At 43.0% G+C, this 20,226-nt stretch overlaps 1 protein-coding gene across 5 annotated transcripts in view; it reads left to right on the forward strand.

Annotated features, from left to right (window-relative positions):
* Positions 1 to 20,226, forward strand: part of KCNH7 (potassium voltage-gated channel subfamily H member 7) — a 266,849-nt gene that overhangs the window by 220,923 nt on the left and 25,700 nt on the right. For 4 of the 5 annotated variants that reach the window (XM_072121861.1, XM_072121864.1, XM_072121863.1 and 1 more), the window contains 3 exons: positions 13,680 to 13,932; positions 14,716 to 14,921; positions 16,228 to 16,324. In XM_072121861.1, the coding sequence (XP_071977962.1) occupies positions 13,680 to 13,932; positions 14,716 to 14,921; positions 16,228 to 16,324 (556 nt within the window). The remainder of the gene's footprint in view (positions 1 to 13,679; positions 13,933 to 14,715; positions 14,922 to 16,227; positions 16,325 to 20,226) is intronic. The other variant, XM_072121862.1, reaches the window with a different exon arrangement.

Raw genomic sequence — 20,226 nt, forward strand, 5'->3', positions numbered from 1 at the left:
AATCCCACTTTAAGGACATCTACCACCAGGATGGAAGACTTAATGCAAATAAGCCTGAAGAGCTTTAGGCTCAATTAACACTGATGGAGCCTGGAGCTCCTCATGCTCCTTTGCATAGAGTCCTTCATCCTGGTGGTAGATGCCCTTTATTTTCAGGCACAACCACAATTAAATATACAGAGATGTTCCTGGTAAACATGGAAAGGGCTGCTACACGTAGCAGAGCACCCGGCACCTTCAAAGATGAGTTGGTGTCTACTGATCATCATAGCTTCTATGAAAAGCAGTGAAAAAACCCAAAATTTCCTAATGCTAATAGACAAAAAAAAACTAATGCACCCCACCAACACCACCCCCACCACCACCATGGTGACACAATTTACTTATATTACCTTGTATTTGATAATCGGACAAAAAAAAGTCACATTCATCAAATTACTTTTGGATACGAAAGTGTTTACAAAAAGTGGCACAAAACAAAAATATTCAGGAAAACTCTTGTATATTTAGCTGGTTTTTATTCTGCGCCATCCCATGTGTTGCGGCACCATACTACATGCACAAAAATAGAAGTGAGAAAACGGCATAATCAGAGAATTGACTCCACTTATTCATCGAGACTCTCCGAGCTGCTAAAACACCCGGCTCTGTACCTCGTTTCATCAGAGATTTTAAAAATAGTTGTTTAACAATTAAAATGATTCAATTTGCATAGAAATAAGTTAGATGGAAGCTACAATCTGTGTTAATTAGCTAAAAAAATGGAAAGCTTATGCAGACATAGTAACAATGTGTAAGCAATAGTTTCACGGTTCTTGTACAAAATGAATATCAGTTGTCAACAGCGCCCCCACCACCACCACCACCACAAAGCACATGCAACAACTTTTAGATGTCTTTGTACCTGCCTCCATCTATAAGATTAAAGCCACTGTTCTTCTAAAAAATACTTTTATTGATGCCCTCTGTTCCGGTCAAGGGGGCGGGGAGCTACAGTATACAGTCAAGCTACCCAGCCTTCTCACTGACACTAATAACCTAGCCCCCTTCAAGAATGAGAGAGACATGTGACTTGCTAAAGAGAATTCCTGAGGGTAGGGTGAGGAGCAAAATACATTTCTCTTCATATAGGTAGCATCCCTCCCAGTATCCACCTTCCTTAGAAATGTGGTTAATGATTTAGCAGAGCTGAGTCACACACAACCACTGTCTGTCTCTCCCTCTCAACTTTCCAGTAAAGTGTAGCATTTCTTACCCCTGATAAAAAGTAGCTGTATATGTCTGTATTTAAATATTGGAAGATGGTCCCTAAGTACTGGTTCCATACCTGCAGCAGGGTGATAGCAGTGAGACCTGTCAATCTGGAACAGGGCACCAGGGCAGTGCAGAGAAGAATGAATATGCAAGACTCACTTACTGTGATGGGTCTCTTCTCATTTGAGTTGGATGTAAGTTTACAAACTGATTTTTTTTTAACTTTGCAGCCATGGAAATGAACCATTAAGAGATAAGGGCAATACTTTTTAATCATAGTTTTTAATTAAGTACTTATTTTGGGTGGGTTCATTTGAATGGCAGTTTCCCTTTAAAGGGGCTTTCCCACAAAGACAAGTTAGGCCCTATCCACAGGATAGGGCCTAACTTGCTGACCAGTGTGGGGTCTCAGTATTGAGACTCCCACAGATAGCGAAAACCAGGGGTCGACGGAGCAGACGGCCGCGCATGACTGTTCTGTTCCATTAATCTCTATAGCGCTGACAAAAATTGCCAAGCGCCGCACTCACCAATCTCCGTTAGCTCCATAGAGATTAATGGAGCAAAAGAGTCATGCGTGGCCGTCTGCTCCATTACTTTCATGGAGCGACGAGAGGTCGGTCGGACGCCTCGTTTTCGTGATCTGCGGGGTCTCAGCACTGAGACCCCCACTGATCAGCAAGTTAGGCCCTTTCCCGTGGGTAGGGCCACCTTGTCTTCATGGGTAAACCCCTTTAAGCAGTAATACCCACTTTGTGCACATAATTCTAATATTGTCCAGACCTTGTTTGGCTGTGCAAAAGTGTTAGGCGTATGTGAAAACCTTGAGGATCACAATAGGGAACACTGTATAATCCTGCCATTGTGGGTGGGGTGGCCAGGAGTAAATCAAGTGTACACAGCCCAAGTAGAAAACTTCAGCCCATGTGCATTTCAGTAGCCACAACACATGGTAAATCATGATGTAAGGGCTAGGGGTTTTCTAGTAAGGCTTGAAATTATCTATAACTATAGAGTAGATCTCTTGTTAGAATAGAACTAGAGTACCTGGTTGAGGTCACTGCTCAGCCTGACAGATGGTTTCAGCCTTATGACTGCAATCATTGCCGATATGGTATAATTGTGGGTGTTACCCTTTTTAATGCTGTCAGCAAAGTGTCATTTAAATGCCACCTATGGCTTTTAAAGGGTTAGTTGGAGCGGAGTGGATGAGGGGACCCAAAGTTTCCGTTTGGGGTTCAGGTGCATCCCACGTGACCCGGATATATTGCCGGATTGGTTGCTGAACAGCCAATTTGGCAAATTCATGCCCCTAGATACTAGCCATTGGCCTAGCTAGTAGCGAGGGGTGTCAATAATAATAATTCCTTTATTTACATAGCGCACACAGATTACGCAGCACTGCACAAAGCTTGTCATATCAGTCCCCGTCCCTATGAGGCTCACAATCTAATCAACCTACCAGTATGTTTTGGAACATACACTCTTTGCAGATGTTGATCCTGAGACTTGAACCCAGGTCCCCAGCGCTGCAAGGCTGTAATGCTACCCACTAAGCCACCGTACTGCCCTAAAAATTTGACAGATTGGCTTTTCAGGCGCACAAGAACCCACGAACCTAAACTTTGGGTCCCCTCATCTCTAGTTAAAACGTGTTAAAACGCAATCACAGGTGTAACCAGTGGATGTTCTGAAGCTGGTACACAAATTAAGCTTATGTTCGAGGTCCAGCTGAACAGGTTCGCTCATCACTAGTCACAAGCTGTAATTTTTTAAGTTGGCAAACTGGCAGAAAAAGCGCTGATTGGGTTACTTTGCCGTCTTTCCTACAGTCCCGTGTTCCCCACATGGCACAGTTATTTTTATATTTTTATGGAACTTTACATGTTTTCTTTCATTAATTGTTTCCATATGTTCTATGAAAATGGTTTTGGATGTTTCCTCGATATTTTAAAAAAATTTAATATTCCAGTTTACTCAATAAACGGCGCTGTTTCTGCATGGATTTTTAATCAATCCGGGTTTATGTTATTGTCAGAAAGATAAATGACATTGTGAGTAAAGTAATTGAATTTAGAATTTCATGTATCTAATTGTTTGCTGGAGCGCGGAGCAAGAGAAATCGTCATCTCTTTAGGCGTTCCGCTAATATTGCACCATTGATAATTGGTCGTCCACATTAATCTTTTCTTTCTGAAATGTTGTTTCTGTCAATTATTGTGAAATTATACAGAAATTATCACACACTGTCGTTACATATAATTAAAAAAAAAAAGAGGTAACATGTTTAAGCCATACAATTATTTATGTTAAAGGAGTTTTCCAGGCACATTAACTACTAATGACTTATCTGTAGTAGTTGATGGGTGAGGGGGGGATAGATACTATTCAGCTACTACATTAGAGATGGAGAAGGAGCTAGCATACAGCTCCATCTCACCATTCAGCACTTCATGTCATGTGACCAGGGTGATATCACTAACATTTCCAAAAATCAACCCCATGTTGTTATCTGATCACATGAAATCATTGCATGCCTCCATGGACTTTTACTCCTCCCCATTCATCATGGAGGCTGCTGTGATTTCATGTAATCAGATACATACATTGGGTAGATTTTGCAAATTTTATACCTTAGATGATATTAACCTGGTCACATAAAATAAAGTGCTGAAATAGGAGGCATGGGGTGGAGCTGCTGGACTTGACTGAGCAGGACACACCCCATCTGTCTCCTGCTAGAGATGGCTGTATCCCGGGTAAGATAACAAAGTTGATTCATGGGGATGTGAGGGAAACAATTTTTAGCTAAAAGAAGGGTGGTATTTAGTTAATAGGACTCCACAAGTTTCCTTTCAGACTTGCTTCTTGCAAGATTTACACTGCTTATGCAGTGTAAATTTGCAGGATCTGGAGTCTTTGGTTTGGGGTAGTTGTTTCCACTGAGAGTATATGTCGCTCAGCAAGAGGAGCAGGATGGAAAGAGAAAGCTTTTTCGCCAGTTGTTACCAGAGAGCATCAGTATGGGGAAGAAAGGTGATTTGAGTGCCTTTGAACGTGGCATGGTTGTTGGTGCCAGAAGGGCTGGTCTGAGTATTTCAGAAACTGCTGATCTACTGGGATTTTCACGCACAACCATCTCTAGGGTTTACAGAGAATGGTCCGAAAAAGAAAAAACATCCAGTGAGCGGCAGTTCTGTGGGCGGAAATACCTTGTTGATGCCAGAGGTCAGAGGAGAATGGGCAGACTGGTTCGAGCTGATAGAAAGGCAACAGTGACTCAAATCGCCACCCGTTACAACCAAGGTAGGCAGAAGAGCATCTCTGAATGCAAAGTACATCGAACTTTGAGGCAGATGGGCTACAGCAGCAGAAGACCACACCGGGTGCCACTCCTTTCAGCTAAGAACAGGAAACTGAGGCTACAATTTGCACAAGCTCATCGAAATTGGACAGTAGAAGATTGGAAAAACGTTGCCTGGTCTGATGAGTCTCGATTTCTGCTGCGACATTCGGATGGTAGGGTCAGAATTTGGCGTCAACAACATCAAAGCATGGATCCATCCTGCCTTGCATCAACGGTTCAGGCTGGTGGTGGTGGTGTCATGGTGTGGGGAATATTTTCTTGGCCCCTTGGTACCAATTGAGCATCGTTGCAACGCCACAGCCTACCTGAGTATTGTTGCTGACCATGTCCATCCCTTTATGACCACAATGTACCCAACATCTGATGGCTACTTTCAGCAGGATAATGCGCCATGTCATAAAGCTGGAATCATCTCAGACTGGTTTCTTGAACATGACAATGAGGTCACTGTACTCAAATGGCCTCCACAGTCACCAGATCGCAATCCAATAGAGCATCTTTGGGATGTGGTGGAACGGGAGATTCGCATCATGGATGTGCAGCCGACAAATCTGCGGCAACTGTGTGATGCCATCATGTCAATATGGACCAAAATCTCTGAGGAATGCTTCCAGCACCTTGTTGAATCTATGCCACGAAGAATTGAGGCAGTTCTGAAGGCAAAAGGGGGTCCTACCCGTCACTAGCATGGTGTACCTAATAAAGTGGCCGGTGAGTGTATGCTATATACATATTATGATGTACAAAGTGCAGCATAATATGGATATAATGATGCACATCCTCCACTGTCTGGCCGGATGCTGGGGCCCCCTGACACTGTGGGCCCCACAGCGGTTGCTATGGCTGCTACCACTTTAGTTACGCCCCTGCACTTCAGTATTATCCATCTATTTTATTCGTTGAACATATCACACAATCTCCTGGGAGTCCTCTTACCAATTCTTTAACCAGGCCTTAATGCAATGATTACTTTTTACAGGTATGGCTGCAGAATTACGTGTACTTCTTCTTTTTCCAGCACCACTTTATCTGCTATGCAAACTTCTCATCCATAAATGCACTGTCCATCCTAGTGCCCACATTGTAGACATTGCTCCCTAACCCTAAATGTGCCACGTAGTATCAGCACCACACATAGGGGCACATTTACTTACCCGTTCCGTTGACAAAGCCGATCCGGAATGTCCGACGAGGATTTGGAGCTGCCACAATTCACTAAGATCGTGCATCCAAATTCCTGCATGCACTTTCTTCTTCCCGGTGCATGTGAGTGCTCATCTTGCGACACAATTTCATTTTTAAAGTCTGCAGTTTGTCCAAATCAGTCGGGTTGTACGACAGTCACGCCCCCCCAATTTGTGTCACAAGCAAGCCAGCGCCGATGCACCACAATCAGATCGATGTGCCAAAAAGCCGGGGCAATTCAGGGCAAAACGAAAAAATTTGGAAATGCGTCTTACGGAACCTTAGTAAATGTGCCCCATAGTTCCCAATGCTGTCTTCCTTTCCACCCTCTAGACATATTCCCCCCTGTAATGACCTTCCTTCATTCTGGGCAACTCTAGTAGGGTTATTCTCCTGTACATGACCAAGGGTAGGGAATGCAATGCGGTGAAATGATCACCTAACTTCCTCCGGGCATCTCCTGCCATCTGGTAGGTCAAAGACTGCATTAGATGTACAATAGGACAGAATAACCCCCCCCCCCCCTAATTTTTCCCCTGGCAGCATTACACAAATAATCTTGTTATGTGCAAGTTAATAAGAGTGATCCAAAGCTTAAAAAAGAATAATATCAATGCTTTAGGATAATTGTCAAACTCAGCTAAGCAAAGATCAGAACTATAGGGTCATTATTTAAAGGTCACCATACGCTCATTCAGACAAAAAATTATTCTTTTTAATTGATGCCTGACCGAGCATGCGTGTGTTCTAGATGGGTAGGAGGTTATCACTCGGGAAGACCAAAATATTTATCATGGAAATTCAACAAACTTTTTTATTCTCCTGATCTGCTGTGGACGAGTTAAGAGATTTGTCCTACACTGTCCTATGTCGTAGATGCAGTTGGACAGTCCAGAATTTAGTCAAAATCTGGCCGAGCACCGCCGGAGGGTCCTACTGTGATCACATTTGTCCCAGCATGTTGTGTGTCAAGCCGCTAATGATATAACCAGGACTGTGCCCGCCAGTTACTTTCTTCTATATAATTATCCAGAATTTTTTAGTGCTGTCCTGCTCCTCAGGTGCCAGAACTTCTTCTAACACCCAAGACAGTGGGATGCCCTGGAAATACACACTGGTGTAGAAGGGAGCTATCAGCTCCGGGCTCCACCACTCAGTCTGTGCCACCTAGCTTGTGCTGTTTGCGGGTGTTAACCCTTTGACTGCCGCCAGTAAAGCCACCATATTGGATTAAATCATCACTTGCCATGACGTCATCAAAGAGCGACAATCTGTTACTGCGACAGCAAGACTCCAGGACCTGTCATTTCTGAAGATCTGTTAAAAGATGTAAAGCAAATTCTCTGTATACTGCAATCCAGTATTATTGGTTGTAGCAATCAGACTCCCTGGGGTTAAAGTACCCGAGGGGGGTCTAAATAAATAAATAAAAAAACCTAAAAGTTCAAATGCCTCATTTCCCTAGAACTGATAAAACTATAAACATATCAAATCATAAACATGTCCCAAAAATATCAAAATATAACAACAGTTATTCCCGGCCTTGAAACCCATAACAGAAAATAGCGCCCAAATATTTGAGCGATGATCCTCCCACAAATGGCGAATTTAAGGGATTTAAGTTCCATTGGTTACGTTGCCAGCACCATTTAAAAAAAAGTTTACCATTTGATTTCATGCATTATGAATCAAACATACTTTGAGAATGCTGTAGCTACACTGATGCAGAAACACATCTTGTTTAATCCCTGAGCTGAGTGGTTTTGCTGAAAAAACAATGATAAAATTCAGGACCTTGGGAAAGCTGAATCCCTACATAAACACCTTAGACACGGATCTTCCTGAACTGTACAGACAGAACTAATCAACCTGAGCTGGGTGGCTCATACACAGCAGCTGGGGGACAGTGCAACAATTGATTACTTCTGCCTCTCAGGGATAACTCAGTGATTACATCATTCTCTGGTGCAGTGAATAACTAATGTGAGAGGAGAAGTGCTGAGCCAGGCAAAGGAGCGACAGAGCTTCATTATCATAATTTTATAATTGTTTTTTCAGCAAAACCACGCAGCTTAGGGATTAAACAAGATATGTTTCTGCATCACTGTAGCTATAGCATTCGCAAGGTATGTTTGGTTCATAATTAGAGATGAGCGAGCACTAAAATGCTCGGGTGCTCGTTATTCGAGACGAACTTTTCCCGATGCTCGAGTGCTCGTCTCGAATAACGAGCCCCATTGAAGTCAATGGGAGACCCGAGCATTTTTCAAAGGGACCATGGTTCGGGAATAAAATGTGTTATTTAATTGAAAAAGAATGTCTTCTGATAAGTGATCAGATGTATGCAAACATCTGCAATCTATTCTTCACTGTTCCGCGCGTATTTTATCTCCCGACAAGTTAGCAGATGTGAAGAACAGTGAAGAATAGAATAAAAACAGTGAACACAGGATCATTTAAGTGAAAAACGCAGTGAAAAACACAGTGAAGAATAGATTACAGATGTTCGGCACATCTGCTTACTTGTCGGGAGAGGAGATACGCTGTCCCGGGATCCGCTCCTCTTCTTCCACTGAAGTCTCCCTGTGCTGCCCGATGTCTCCCCCGTGCTGCCCAATGTCTCCCCCGTGCTGCCCGATGTCTCCCTGCTGCCCGATGTCTCCCTGGTGCCCGATGTCTTCCTGCTGCGCGCGATGTCTCCCTGCTGCGCGCCATGTCTCCCTGCTGCCCGATGTCTCCCCCGTGCTGCCCGATGTCTCCCTGCTGCCCGATGTCTCCCTGGTGCCCGATGTCTTCCTGCTGCGCGCCATGTCTCCCTGCTGCCCGATGTCTCCCTCGTGCTGCCCGATGTCTCCCTGCTGCCCGATGTCTCCCTGGTGCCCGATGTCTTCCTGCTGCGCGCGATGTCTCCCTGCTGCGCGCGATGTCTCCCTGCTGCGTGCGATGTCTTCCTGCTGCGCCCGATGTCTCCCTGCTGCGCCCGATGTGTCTCTGCTGTGCCCGATGTGTCTCTGCTGCGCCCGATGTGTCTCTGCTGCGCCCGATGTCTCCCTGGTGCGCGATGTCTCCCCGTTCCGCGTGTATCTTCCGACAAGTAAGCAGATGTGCCGAACATCTGTAATCTATTCTTCACTGTGTTTTTCACTTAAATGATCCTGTGTTCACTGTTTTTATTCTATTCTTCATTGTTCTTCACTGTCTTTGTTTAATTAAATGCTCGATCTCGAGCAGAAGGAGTATACTCGTCCGAGCTTGATACTCGGACGAGTATACTCGCTCATCTCTATTCATAATGCATGAAAACAAATGCATCATGCACTCTTTAAAGAGTTAGTGCCTGCGATTGCTGTCAACATCGATTGGGGGAATAAACGGTGGGAGGGCAGTACTTCTAATGAAGTACAGGGTGTGGGGGACACGAACCAGCACCGGTTGTGTCTGCTCAAAACCAGTTATTGGTATAAGGGCATGAAATGAGGGCAGCCATTGAGAACCAGAATCTGATCTGACCTTGACTTTGACCAACAGCTGATGGGGATGACTAGGGAGGTGCATGTGGTTTTATGGGGGTGGGTGTTTGGTCATTTTAATTCAATGGGGGGTATTTATCTGTGCTTGTACGCTAGTTTTCTCATGTACAAGCCTTAAAAATAGTCACCAGTCTGGAATTGCCACTGTTATCTCCCTTACACCACCTACATGCCAAATGGGCTTGGAAGGACATGAAGTGGCCCACTCCTGGCACCAGAATGGGCTGATGGGGGGCTTCCTGCCTTTTAACTGCACACTAGCTTCCTGTGCCAGGGACTTGTGCAGGCTATAGAGCCATACTATGCCACTCAGGAACTGGCATAGAATTGCCCCACAGCCCAGCTGATGATTATATCGGAAGACCAGAGCCTCTAGATATATTTGATGTGATAGGAGGGGAAGGTCTACATCATGCACTGGTGCACCATGATAAATCCCACCTCTTATGTCTATTCATTTGTAGACAAAAACTTTTTTTGTTTAAAAAATAAAATCACCTTTAAAATTGTAATTGTTCACCAATAATTGCAAAACGTAAAGTTTAAAATTCACTTCCCGTTGACCATACTGATGCTTATACAACTTTAGCTTTGAAGCGTAGGCTGTGTGACAGCATTGGGCTAGAAAACCAGCTTGGTGACAGCTGTTCCATCCTACAAGGAATCAACAGTGAGAGGCTGGGATCTGAGCGCCGATGTTAATATAATCCGCCGGTACATCTCTCTTCCAGACTCACTTACATTCATAGTGACACATTTCTTTCATTTTAATATCAACCTGCTATTACCTCAACATGTGGAAGTCGTTGGGTGGTCTCTAGAAGTTTTCTAAATATGTCAGCTGTCAGATTCTCAAAGAAACTAATGGCGAATTCCTGATTTGTCTGCCTGCCAATAGTCTCCTGTTCCCTAGTGAACATACTTCTTTAAAGCCAGGAATAAACTTATTTTTCAAAGGGGAGCCGGACAGGATTGCATTTTGGATCCTTCTTATAGCTGCCGTCTGAAGTTGGCTGCTCTCCCACGAGACTGTCTAAAAAATGATGAATCTGTTTGATCAGATCAGTGGGGTGAAGTTTCTTATGTCATCTGAGAGTATTAGAATGTGGTTTCTGAACCAATGAGGCCCTTAAAAAAATACTTTGGAGATAGAATAATTATGGCTACCGTACTAATAAAGTTATTTGAAAAATAAGCTCTGTACATTTCTCCAAAGCTATGGAGAATTCATTTTAAAATGTCCCTCACCGCTCAACAAACTTTGCAAAAATCAGTAGTCCAGTGTCCGTACATAAGGAGTAACAATGTTTTTGGCCATTATTCGATATCTATTTTAATTTTCAACAGGTGGGTGGAGACATAGCTGCTGGGACTCACTCCCCCTCCCCTCTGAATAGACATCTATGTAATCTGACACCTCTCTGAGCTCTTGTCTAGCTAGCAAGGTAGAATTCAGCAGAGATTAAGAGTGATCAACAGATTGGGAAGGAGGAGGGAGGAGGACAAAAAACAGTGGGAAAAAAAGTACTTTGTTCACATCAGATATATGACAAATTGGGCCACATTTACTAACTCGGTCCACAGAGTTCACCGAAAGAGCATTGTCCGGTACCGCGTTTCGTGCGCCCCATATCCTGCATGTGTCGCTTCCCCGTTCAGGTCCGAAAGAGTTCACCATCTTTTAAGTGGTGCATGTAAGTGCATGGACTTGCGACACAATTTAAAATTTAAATCTTGATTTCTTGATAAAAGTCCATTTGGATTTGGCAGGACGGCAGTATATGGGGTAGTCCTCCAGATACAAGCAATGGAGAGAATTTATCACATGCCTGTGTTATTCATAAGGTGCAAGCATGGAAAATAGAGGAACGGCATTAGAAAAGATGAGTCTCTTAGTATATGAAAGAGACAAGTCAAACGTTGGCTGCTTATTGGGTTTTCAACAAGGTGCTCCAGTTCCATCGAAAATTTTCAAAGTAGGCTTGAATTTATAAGATTTCATTGGAGGTGGCCCTAGGGGTGTATGTCAAGTTAGAATAAGCACTGGCTGTATTAGAATTTGTGTCGGCATGATGTGAATCCATCAGCGTCGTTGACTCGGTTTGATGCATTTGTAAGTGCAGGCTGCACTTTGTTGGGTTATATAAACACCCGCCATAGTAGGAGTCAAATATGTTTTATTTATCATGTGGATAAATATAATCTTTCTTAGTGGGTCACAATGCCTAAAATACAACTCCATTAAATATGAAAATCTATGTTGTAATATTTATGAATAGAGACTTTGTAAAATTTTAATTGTTTCGTTATCCAGCTTGTGCTTAGTTACTATAGAAACATCTTTAGTGCATGATCCTGCACAACTATAGAGAAACCCTAAAAGGTGTTCAGTGAATGGGAACCTGCCATCAGGAGCCCTTTTCTGGCTCCCCCATGTCCCCACGGAGAATAGAGTAAACATAGCCAAAGAGTTTTTATAGTAAAACTGGCTTTTTCTGAAAAAAGAAAAAGTTAGAGCCAACTTTATCTCTCTTTATGCAGAGCTGTGTCCCTAGTCCCCTGGGAGTGGCCAGTGAGGAGTGGGGCGGACACGTATGACGTCCTGAAGGGGAAAGCAATGGTGGGAGGAGATATTGGGGAAATGGGAGATTTTTTTTTTTAAATGATGCATGACGGAGCGGTTTCTCGAGGGTGGTTAGGGCGGACCACTCCTCACTGGCCCCTCACACGGGACTAGGGACACATCTCTGCATAAAGAAAGCTAAACTTCACTTTTTTTAAAAGTCAGTTTTACTATAAAAACTCTTTGGCAATATGTACACTATACACAGGTTCCTTTTAATTTACCCCAATATTCCTGTTACTGAACTTCTTACTTACGAGTACACTTACAAGAATATATTTTATGGGATTAACAGATCTTACGATCTTTAAGTGATGTTGGTCTTTCTTGAGTTCTTTTTTCAGCCACAAAATTTAAAAAAAAAGAAACACAATAGTCAAAGAAATTTGAAGCATCGAGAAAAATGATTGTCTAGTCCCTTAAAATTACAAAAAATTGCTAAGAAAATGAGAATTCCATAAAATAAGTAATATTTAACTTTACGAAGTAATGTTGATGCCCCCTGCTTCCCCTACTAAACTTTTTGACTTTTTGACTAAATGGTAAATACATACATAAATAAATGCATACGGTACATGTCCCTTCCAAGCCTCCATCACAGATCACAGATGCAGGATAGATTTTTCTACCATTTAAATAGAGGACAGCCCTTAAGACATCATGTTGTTTTTTTAGGCATACCATTGGTGTCCATCATGTAAAAAAAGTCTAAAATATGCAGCCATCTAATTGAGGTAACCTCTGGGGCCAGTGACTATCTGCAGGGATCATATGGCCATGATAAAACATCATCACTGGAGTAGGACGAACAGATAGGTGGATGACTGGTGAAGCATCAGCACAGAATTGCCATGGGGTCAATATCAAGACTTTGAAATTTGTAGAATTTTAGGAATTTTTTGGGAGGAGAAATGATTATGTTGATTACACTCTAAAGGCATGGATAAGCGTTTTCCATAAAAAGGCATGTGTTTTGGTCTGATCCTTGTTGGATCGTCTTTGGTTGCAGTTTTTAGTAGTTGACCTTCAATCAAACAATTGGCAACTTTTTGGCTGATGTTTGTTAATTGGAGCTTCTGTATGGATTTAGGAAGGGTTTTCCGTACGTACTTATGTGTGTCACAACGAGCTCTGGCACCGGTTGGACAATGGTGGACTCAACACTACTGGCCATGGGGAACCTTGGGACTCACTTCAGGGAGTTTTAAAAGTCCTCCATGGTAAAGCCTCCACATGAGAAGGGTACCACCATCATATATGTAGTCTACACACAACCCTAATATGAGAAAAGAAGGGTACAGTAAAAATGTCTGATTCTGGTGGTTATCAGATGGAATAACGTGATTGAATGGGTACCTTTGATATACCCTGTGGTTGTAGAGTGGAATTACTAATGAATACAACATGGAGAGTTGTTCTATTTCTTACACTCGATACCCGTGGCAAATTATAGTATTTACTATAGTACTTAGAAGAAACAATCATGTGTATGATATACACAGCGCCACCGATTTCTTAAAAATGTATGACCCATCTGATCTATCCACAACAAACGCGCCCAATATATGTGGAAATGTTTGCCCAATTACTATCAATGTTACACTTGTTCTCCACTTGAACATTCGGTGTGTTACCCCAATCAATTCTTTGGCCACTTTTTGCATGCTGACATAGCTATATTTCTAAAGGTATTGTTATTATACATTTTATGTATTCCCAGGTACTCAAGGGATTTCCAGAATGCCTGCAAGCAGATATCTGTCTGCATCTCAATCAAACATTGCTCCAGAACTGCAAGGCGTTCACGGGAGCAAGTAAAGGATGTCTACGGGCCTTGGCTATGAAGTTTAAGACCACACATGCGCCGCCCGGAGACACTCTCGTACACTCAGGAGATGTGCTTACAGCGCTGTATTTTTTATCAAGGGGCTCTATTGAGATTCTGAAAGATGATATAGTGGTGGCAATTTTAGGTAAGATCTTCAAGATCTACATCCAATAACAATTACTTTTCTTGTATCGATGTGATTTAGTGTTGAGATTCTCAAATGGACAACCATGAGATCTGGTTTATATGCAGTGTCCATGTTCAAGGATCAGGTGGTTGGTAGCAATTGTTTATTGAGTCTTCAATCTTGGACTTAGTGGATGTCCTCGATGACCTATTGGAATAATTTTGGGCCAGATAATAAGTGGGTCCAACTTTTGGAACCTCTGCCAATCTGGACTCTCTTTCATGATGTTTGCCCTTAAAGGGCAACTTTGTATCTTTTATCACTGATTTGGTAACCTAGACCTAGTGGACATGTTTGATCGATTGTTCTTGATGGATACCTATGGGTCCAGTAAATTATGAAACTTTACAGTAGTTATTAGAGGTATTATAATGTATATAAGCTATTATTCTTTAAGGAGTTTTCTACTCCATATGTTGTAAAAGAACCCAAACTTACTCAACACCTCTGTTCCAGTGCCCATAGCCAGTGCTTGTTCCTACTGTTTTACTGCTGTTCCAAATATAGCTTTCAAGAAATCATGGAAAACCCAATAAACTGCCAATAGAAAATCTGTGTACCTACCTTCTTTGTGCATCATACCCATACTTCTGGTACTTTGGACCACAGGACATTACTTTCTCATATTTCACATTAGATGTCCATGGTTCGCGAAGACCAATGATTAAACTAAGGCGATTTTAATGCCTATTACAGTTTTGGCTTACAGAATGGCTGAAGTTCTACTTTTTCTCACCTCAGGTAAGAATGATATTTTTGGAGAGATGGTTCACCTTTACGCCAAACCTGGAAAATCAAACGCTGATGTTCGAGCTCTGACGTATTGTGATTTGCACAAGATCCAAAGAGAAGACCTTTTGGAAGTTTTGGACATGTATCCAGAGTTTTCAGATCAATTTCTCACAAATCTAGAGTTGACTTTTAATTTAAGAGATGAAAGCACAAAGGTTTGTATTGATAGTAAATTGTCAATGTATTGTTGTTAGGGTTGACATTTATAATTATAAATCAGGCTATATCTAATATTTCGGAGAGTTGGAAGTGAGTCCATGCTGTAGATCATCATCATCAATCACTGTATGTGGGCGGGGTAAACAGGACTCTTACGATCAAACACTGTGTGTGGGTGGAGTAATCAGGACTCTCACTGTCAATCACTGTGTGTGGGCGGGGTAATCAGGGCTCTCATTGTCAATCACTGTGTGTGGGTGGAGTAATCAGGGCTCTCACTGTCAATCACTGTGTGTGGGAAGAGTAAACAGGACTCTCACTGTCAATCACTGTGTGTGGGCGGGGTAATTAGGACTCTCATTATCAATTACTGTGTGTGGGTGGAGTAATCAGGGCTCTCACTGTCAATCATTGTGTGTGGGTGGGATAATCAGGACTCTTATTGTCAATCACTGTGCGTGGGCGTGGTAATCAGGACCTCCATAGTCAATCACTGTGTGTGGGCAGGTTTATCAGAAATCTTACTGTCTAGAAGAGATACTGGGGCACATTTACTAAGCACCTTGCACCACTTTTCTGTCGGACTTTGCACACTCTTTCTAGGCCAAACTGCTTGCAACGGCATTTAAGCCACATTTATGTAGCATGCAACCGTTTTGTTGTGCAGCTGCACTATACTGCATGCGACACAAATTTCTGCACTGAAGGGGGGTTTCCGATGCACAGTCAGTCCATGCACCAGATTTAACCTGCAAAGTCCAATAGAAATGTGTTGAATGGCCCATGTTAAAGGTGCACCAAATAAAAAAGTTGGTGCACTCTGTCTGAGCAGTGCAGGGGGTGCCAGATTCATGCAGAACGTGCACCAGAAATACTGAATCTGGCGCCCCCTGCACTATATACAGGCACTGCACCTAGTACACACTGCACTGTTCTTAGTAAATGTGCTAAATGTGCTCCAGTGTGTGCACACCACATCATGACCGAGTGCCATTGACCTCCATGTGGACTGTGATATGGCTGCAAATTGTATGGCCATATTACCCACCTTGTACATGGGATCTTACTCTTTCATGTAAGCCTATTTATCACAGCGCTCAGCTCCTCTCCCTCCACGATCTCTTGCTCTCAGCCTCATTTTAAGTGCTCATTAAATTGCGCTGAGATGTGGTGCCACATTGAATGGGGCTGTGTAATAAGCCATATGTTTATGAGCTGCGGGTTTATTGGTATCATAACATGCTTTTCTTAAATAAGATATCTGTATCTGTGGCTCATTATCATGTATGTTTCATTAACCAGGCCGCGCTCCTCAGATCACAAGCAGATGCTGACTATGGTCGAGAGAACTGCAAAATCCGAAGAAGGAAATTGTCTTTTAAAGGAAGATCAGATGAAGGTAATTGCATTTACTGTAGTTATTAGTGTAGATTCATTTCAGGATAAGGTCTGTGCTCTGTTCCTAGATATGTATATGTTATTAGATCCAATTATTATCCACCTCTGGCTTTATATTGGTGCGCGGCGACTTCCTGCGTAGAAGGGATATACGATCGGCGACTATTCAGGTAGAAATGCGTTTTGGCCGGGACGGGATTTCAGTAACATAAGGTTTTCTTGGCAGCCAAGTTCACACGACCTATTGTGCGCTATAATCTGATGTTGACTGTAACACTTGCCAGGAGTTACACTTAAATAGAAATCAATGGAAATGTTTCACAGTATTTACATAGACTTCTATTAGGAGGCCGATCAAGAATAATAACACGCCGCTAAAGTCGGCAGATTAGTCCCAAGGTCAGGCGCCCGATAATCTGCCAACATGATCATCATCGGGGAATACAGAAAATACATATTTCTTATGTTCACCATCAAAAAGCATTCAGATAAATGTTTTTCTGTTAATTCGGGAAATCTACCATCAAAATCCACCATGATAAACCAGGGACACTTAGGCCTCATTCACACGGCCATTTGGGGGACGTATATCTGGCCACAAATTTGTGGCCAGCTATATGTCCCCATAGATGGTAATGGTGGCATGCTCTACCACAAAAAGTTGTGTTTAATTAATGTCCACCCAGCTTTGCCTTGAGGTTCCTAATTGGATGCCTGGAAACTCCTCCCAGATGGGAAGTGAATATATACTCCTTTTGGGTTGTAAGTTCCAGATCTTTCCAGAGAGAGTCCTGATTGGAAACATGATCTGCAGACTAGCAGCCTGATGCTGTCTCACCTGAGGGCAACCCTCCCTGCATCAGGCCTGCAGCTTTGTCTACTTGCAGAGACTATCTAAGATTGCCGGCAAAGCAGCTTCTATCTTCTCCGGCCCGAAGTTCCTGGATCTGGACAGTGAGCATCCTTTACCAGACTGCATCCAACCAGCTACCTTGGATGTTACCAGATAGGACCTCTAGAGACTATAAGTTTGATGTTTCACATCTTGTCCCTGTGGCTAACATCATGGGCCTAATCTTCTAGGGGAAAACCTTCCATCATTGTGCCCTCAGCCTCTTCTTGCATCCCCTCACTGGGCCTGACCGGTGTCGACGAGGCCTGTTCAACCTGGACCAAGCAACCATGACAAGCCAAGTGCTATTCCACGCTAAAACCAGCCACGCAGGTATCAAGGGAATCCAGCTGCCCCCAAGAAAAAATGGTTCAAAATTATTATTACCCCCTCCAAAAAAAAGGGGGTCACAGTCTGCTTATGCTGCATTACTGATTCTGATTGCTATATAAAGGCAAGCGTCCATAAATTGTGTCCTGTGTCCACCCCCACAACATACCTCACATTAATAGGAGGTGATACCATGTATTGATCATTAGGAACCCTATTAAAGTAACCTCATCTAGTGGGAAACCTACAAAAGGGAAGCTTTACTACACGCAATTTACATAAGAACCTTGGAGAATTTGTGCAAAAGAGCTCAGGCCACCTCAAAATATATTCAGTAGTTGACCTGTTGTTACAGATGTAGATAATACAAAATAAATAAAAGGTATTACTGTTTTACAATTTTTTTGGAAAGCAGCAGTGCAGTGTCTGTACATGAGGAGTAACACTGTCCCTGATCATTAAACAGGTAGGCCATTTTTTACATAGGTTGCCCATGTGCCTTTACTGCCTTTTATATAATTCATGAATGTTCATCAAGTGATTTAGCAGTCCTGCTACTTACTTTTTTACTATGTGCAGACTCTCAATGCTTCTTTGAGGTCTACATAAGTTGAAGCTGCAGCAGGAGATTATGACTCATCTTTCTCAGTGAGGATGGACAGTGGAAAAGGAGACACAGTGGGTGCTGCAATAAGGATGGCCTGGAGAAGAGAGAGGGAGTAAGCTGTGTATATATGCAGTGGGTTGCATGGTGGTAACATGGAAAGGCTGAATCACTCAAAGGAGGCAAAGACACAGGTACATATACATGCAGAGACAGGTCTAATAGAAGAAATGAATTGAAAAGTGACCATTAATTATAATTTTTTAGCAATTTTCAAGATTGCAGTCTGTATCTGCAGTTTGATGGGTTGGTAAAGTCTTAGCTGTTGTGACTCACTGACCCCCCCCCCCCTCCCTTCCCACAAAGTTTCTGAGTGATCTGACTCTTCAGTGAACATCTATTTATCTTGCTAGCAAGATGGAATTGAGCAGAGATTTCAGAAACAAAGCAAATTAAGATGGATGATTGGAGATTTTTATCCAAATTATATCACAAAGTTATTTTTTATCACTTGTGCTATTCATTTATGCAAAGTTTATTGAAAAGTTACTGACCATTTAGGAAAGAAGTTTAGAAAAGTGCAGTCCTGGCATGTCCATTACAGCCCAATCCAAAAATAATTAGCATTCTGCATAGCGGATACCGCTCATGTGATGGGTGAAATGTGTCCACTGCAGCCTAAATCCCAAGTCCCTGCACTTGTTGTGTCACTTTCTATAATCTTTTCCCTCTTTTTGACAGAGATGCTGAGAAAAGTGTTTCATTAACAACTCACCAGTGTCTTTTACTGACCTTTCTCTGGCAGATCTAATGATAGGATGTCGCTAGATTTCAGGTGGCATAGCCTGTAGTGTTCTGAGTCTATGGGTAAAAGCTAAGAATGAGGCACCTGGAAGTAATTATCAGCAGAACATAATTGTAGCGTACATTCACCTGTCCTATGGAGCCAAGCTCTTTACATCCAGCCTCGCTGATACCTTCATTGCGTCTGGTGCCCATTCTGAACTTATCCAAATATTTCCAGTCTCTGTTTTCTACAAGTCACATAATCTTATACTTAACCACCTCCTCTTTGAGCAGTGATTGTAATAATGTAGGTCAGACAATGGGGATGTCGGGCTCAGAGGTTGTGGAAGCTCTGAACCACTGCGGACGATGACACAAGCCACTACCTGGGACCGCAGTCTAAGTGGTACCCGGTTTTCACCAGAGCCCGCCGCAAAGCTGGTTGCACTTGCTACGGCGTGGTCGTTCCACAGGCGTGACAGGATCGGAGTCAGACTCCTAGCAACAGGTCATGGCAGGTGGCAAAGGAGCGAAGTCAAAAACGGAACCAGGGTCACAACGGAAATTCTCAGAAACAGCACAAGACATCAAAACAGCTTTCCCCAAGGCTCACGGCACAAAGATCCGGCAAAGCAGGAAGGGAGGTGCTGGATTTTTAAAGGTGGAGTCGTTCAGCCAGCGCACCAATCAGTGGTGCGCTGGCCCTTTAAATTTCCTGAAGATGCCGCACGCGCCCTAGGAGATGGAGACGTGCGCACTCTGGAACTCTCAGCGAGCCCCGAGGGATACAGGTGAGCCCACGACCCGCGATATGGGCTGTGGGACCACCCGTGACATGGGAATAAATTTCTACAATGCTGGTGGCCTCCTGGAAATATGTTGATGCAATAGATGATGAGTTTGTTAAATCCTCCCCTAGATTGGGTATACCACGTAATGCCCAATTAGTGCCACCATACTGCGCTCAAAGAGGTCAGTGCAGAGGACTGTGCAGCCAAGCAACGTCAGGTACAGATTCCTGTTGCCAAATTATCAATTGCACCCATGTTTATCCAAAAAGAAAGATAGTGAAGAACACATCATGGGATAGGTCATGGGATAGTAAGATCATGAGAAGGTACAGCACAAGGAAATAGCCAAATCAGTGTCCAGTTCTTCCTAACGTTGGGTTTAATCCGTTAGAAGGACAAGAATTGCAAAATAATATTTTATTTATTTACCTTTCTCAAGGGTCCCCCATAGCTCCAGTAGAACTTTTTCATCTTCTACCCAAGGCCGTGATGTTAGTGGC

This window comes from Engystomops pustulosus, chromosome 8, assembly GCF_040894005.1.
Source record: "Engystomops pustulosus chromosome 8, aEngPut4.maternal, whole genome shotgun sequence".
In the NCBI taxonomy this organism is placed as follows: domain Eukaryota; kingdom Metazoa; phylum Chordata; class Amphibia; order Anura; family Leptodactylidae; genus Engystomops; species Engystomops pustulosus.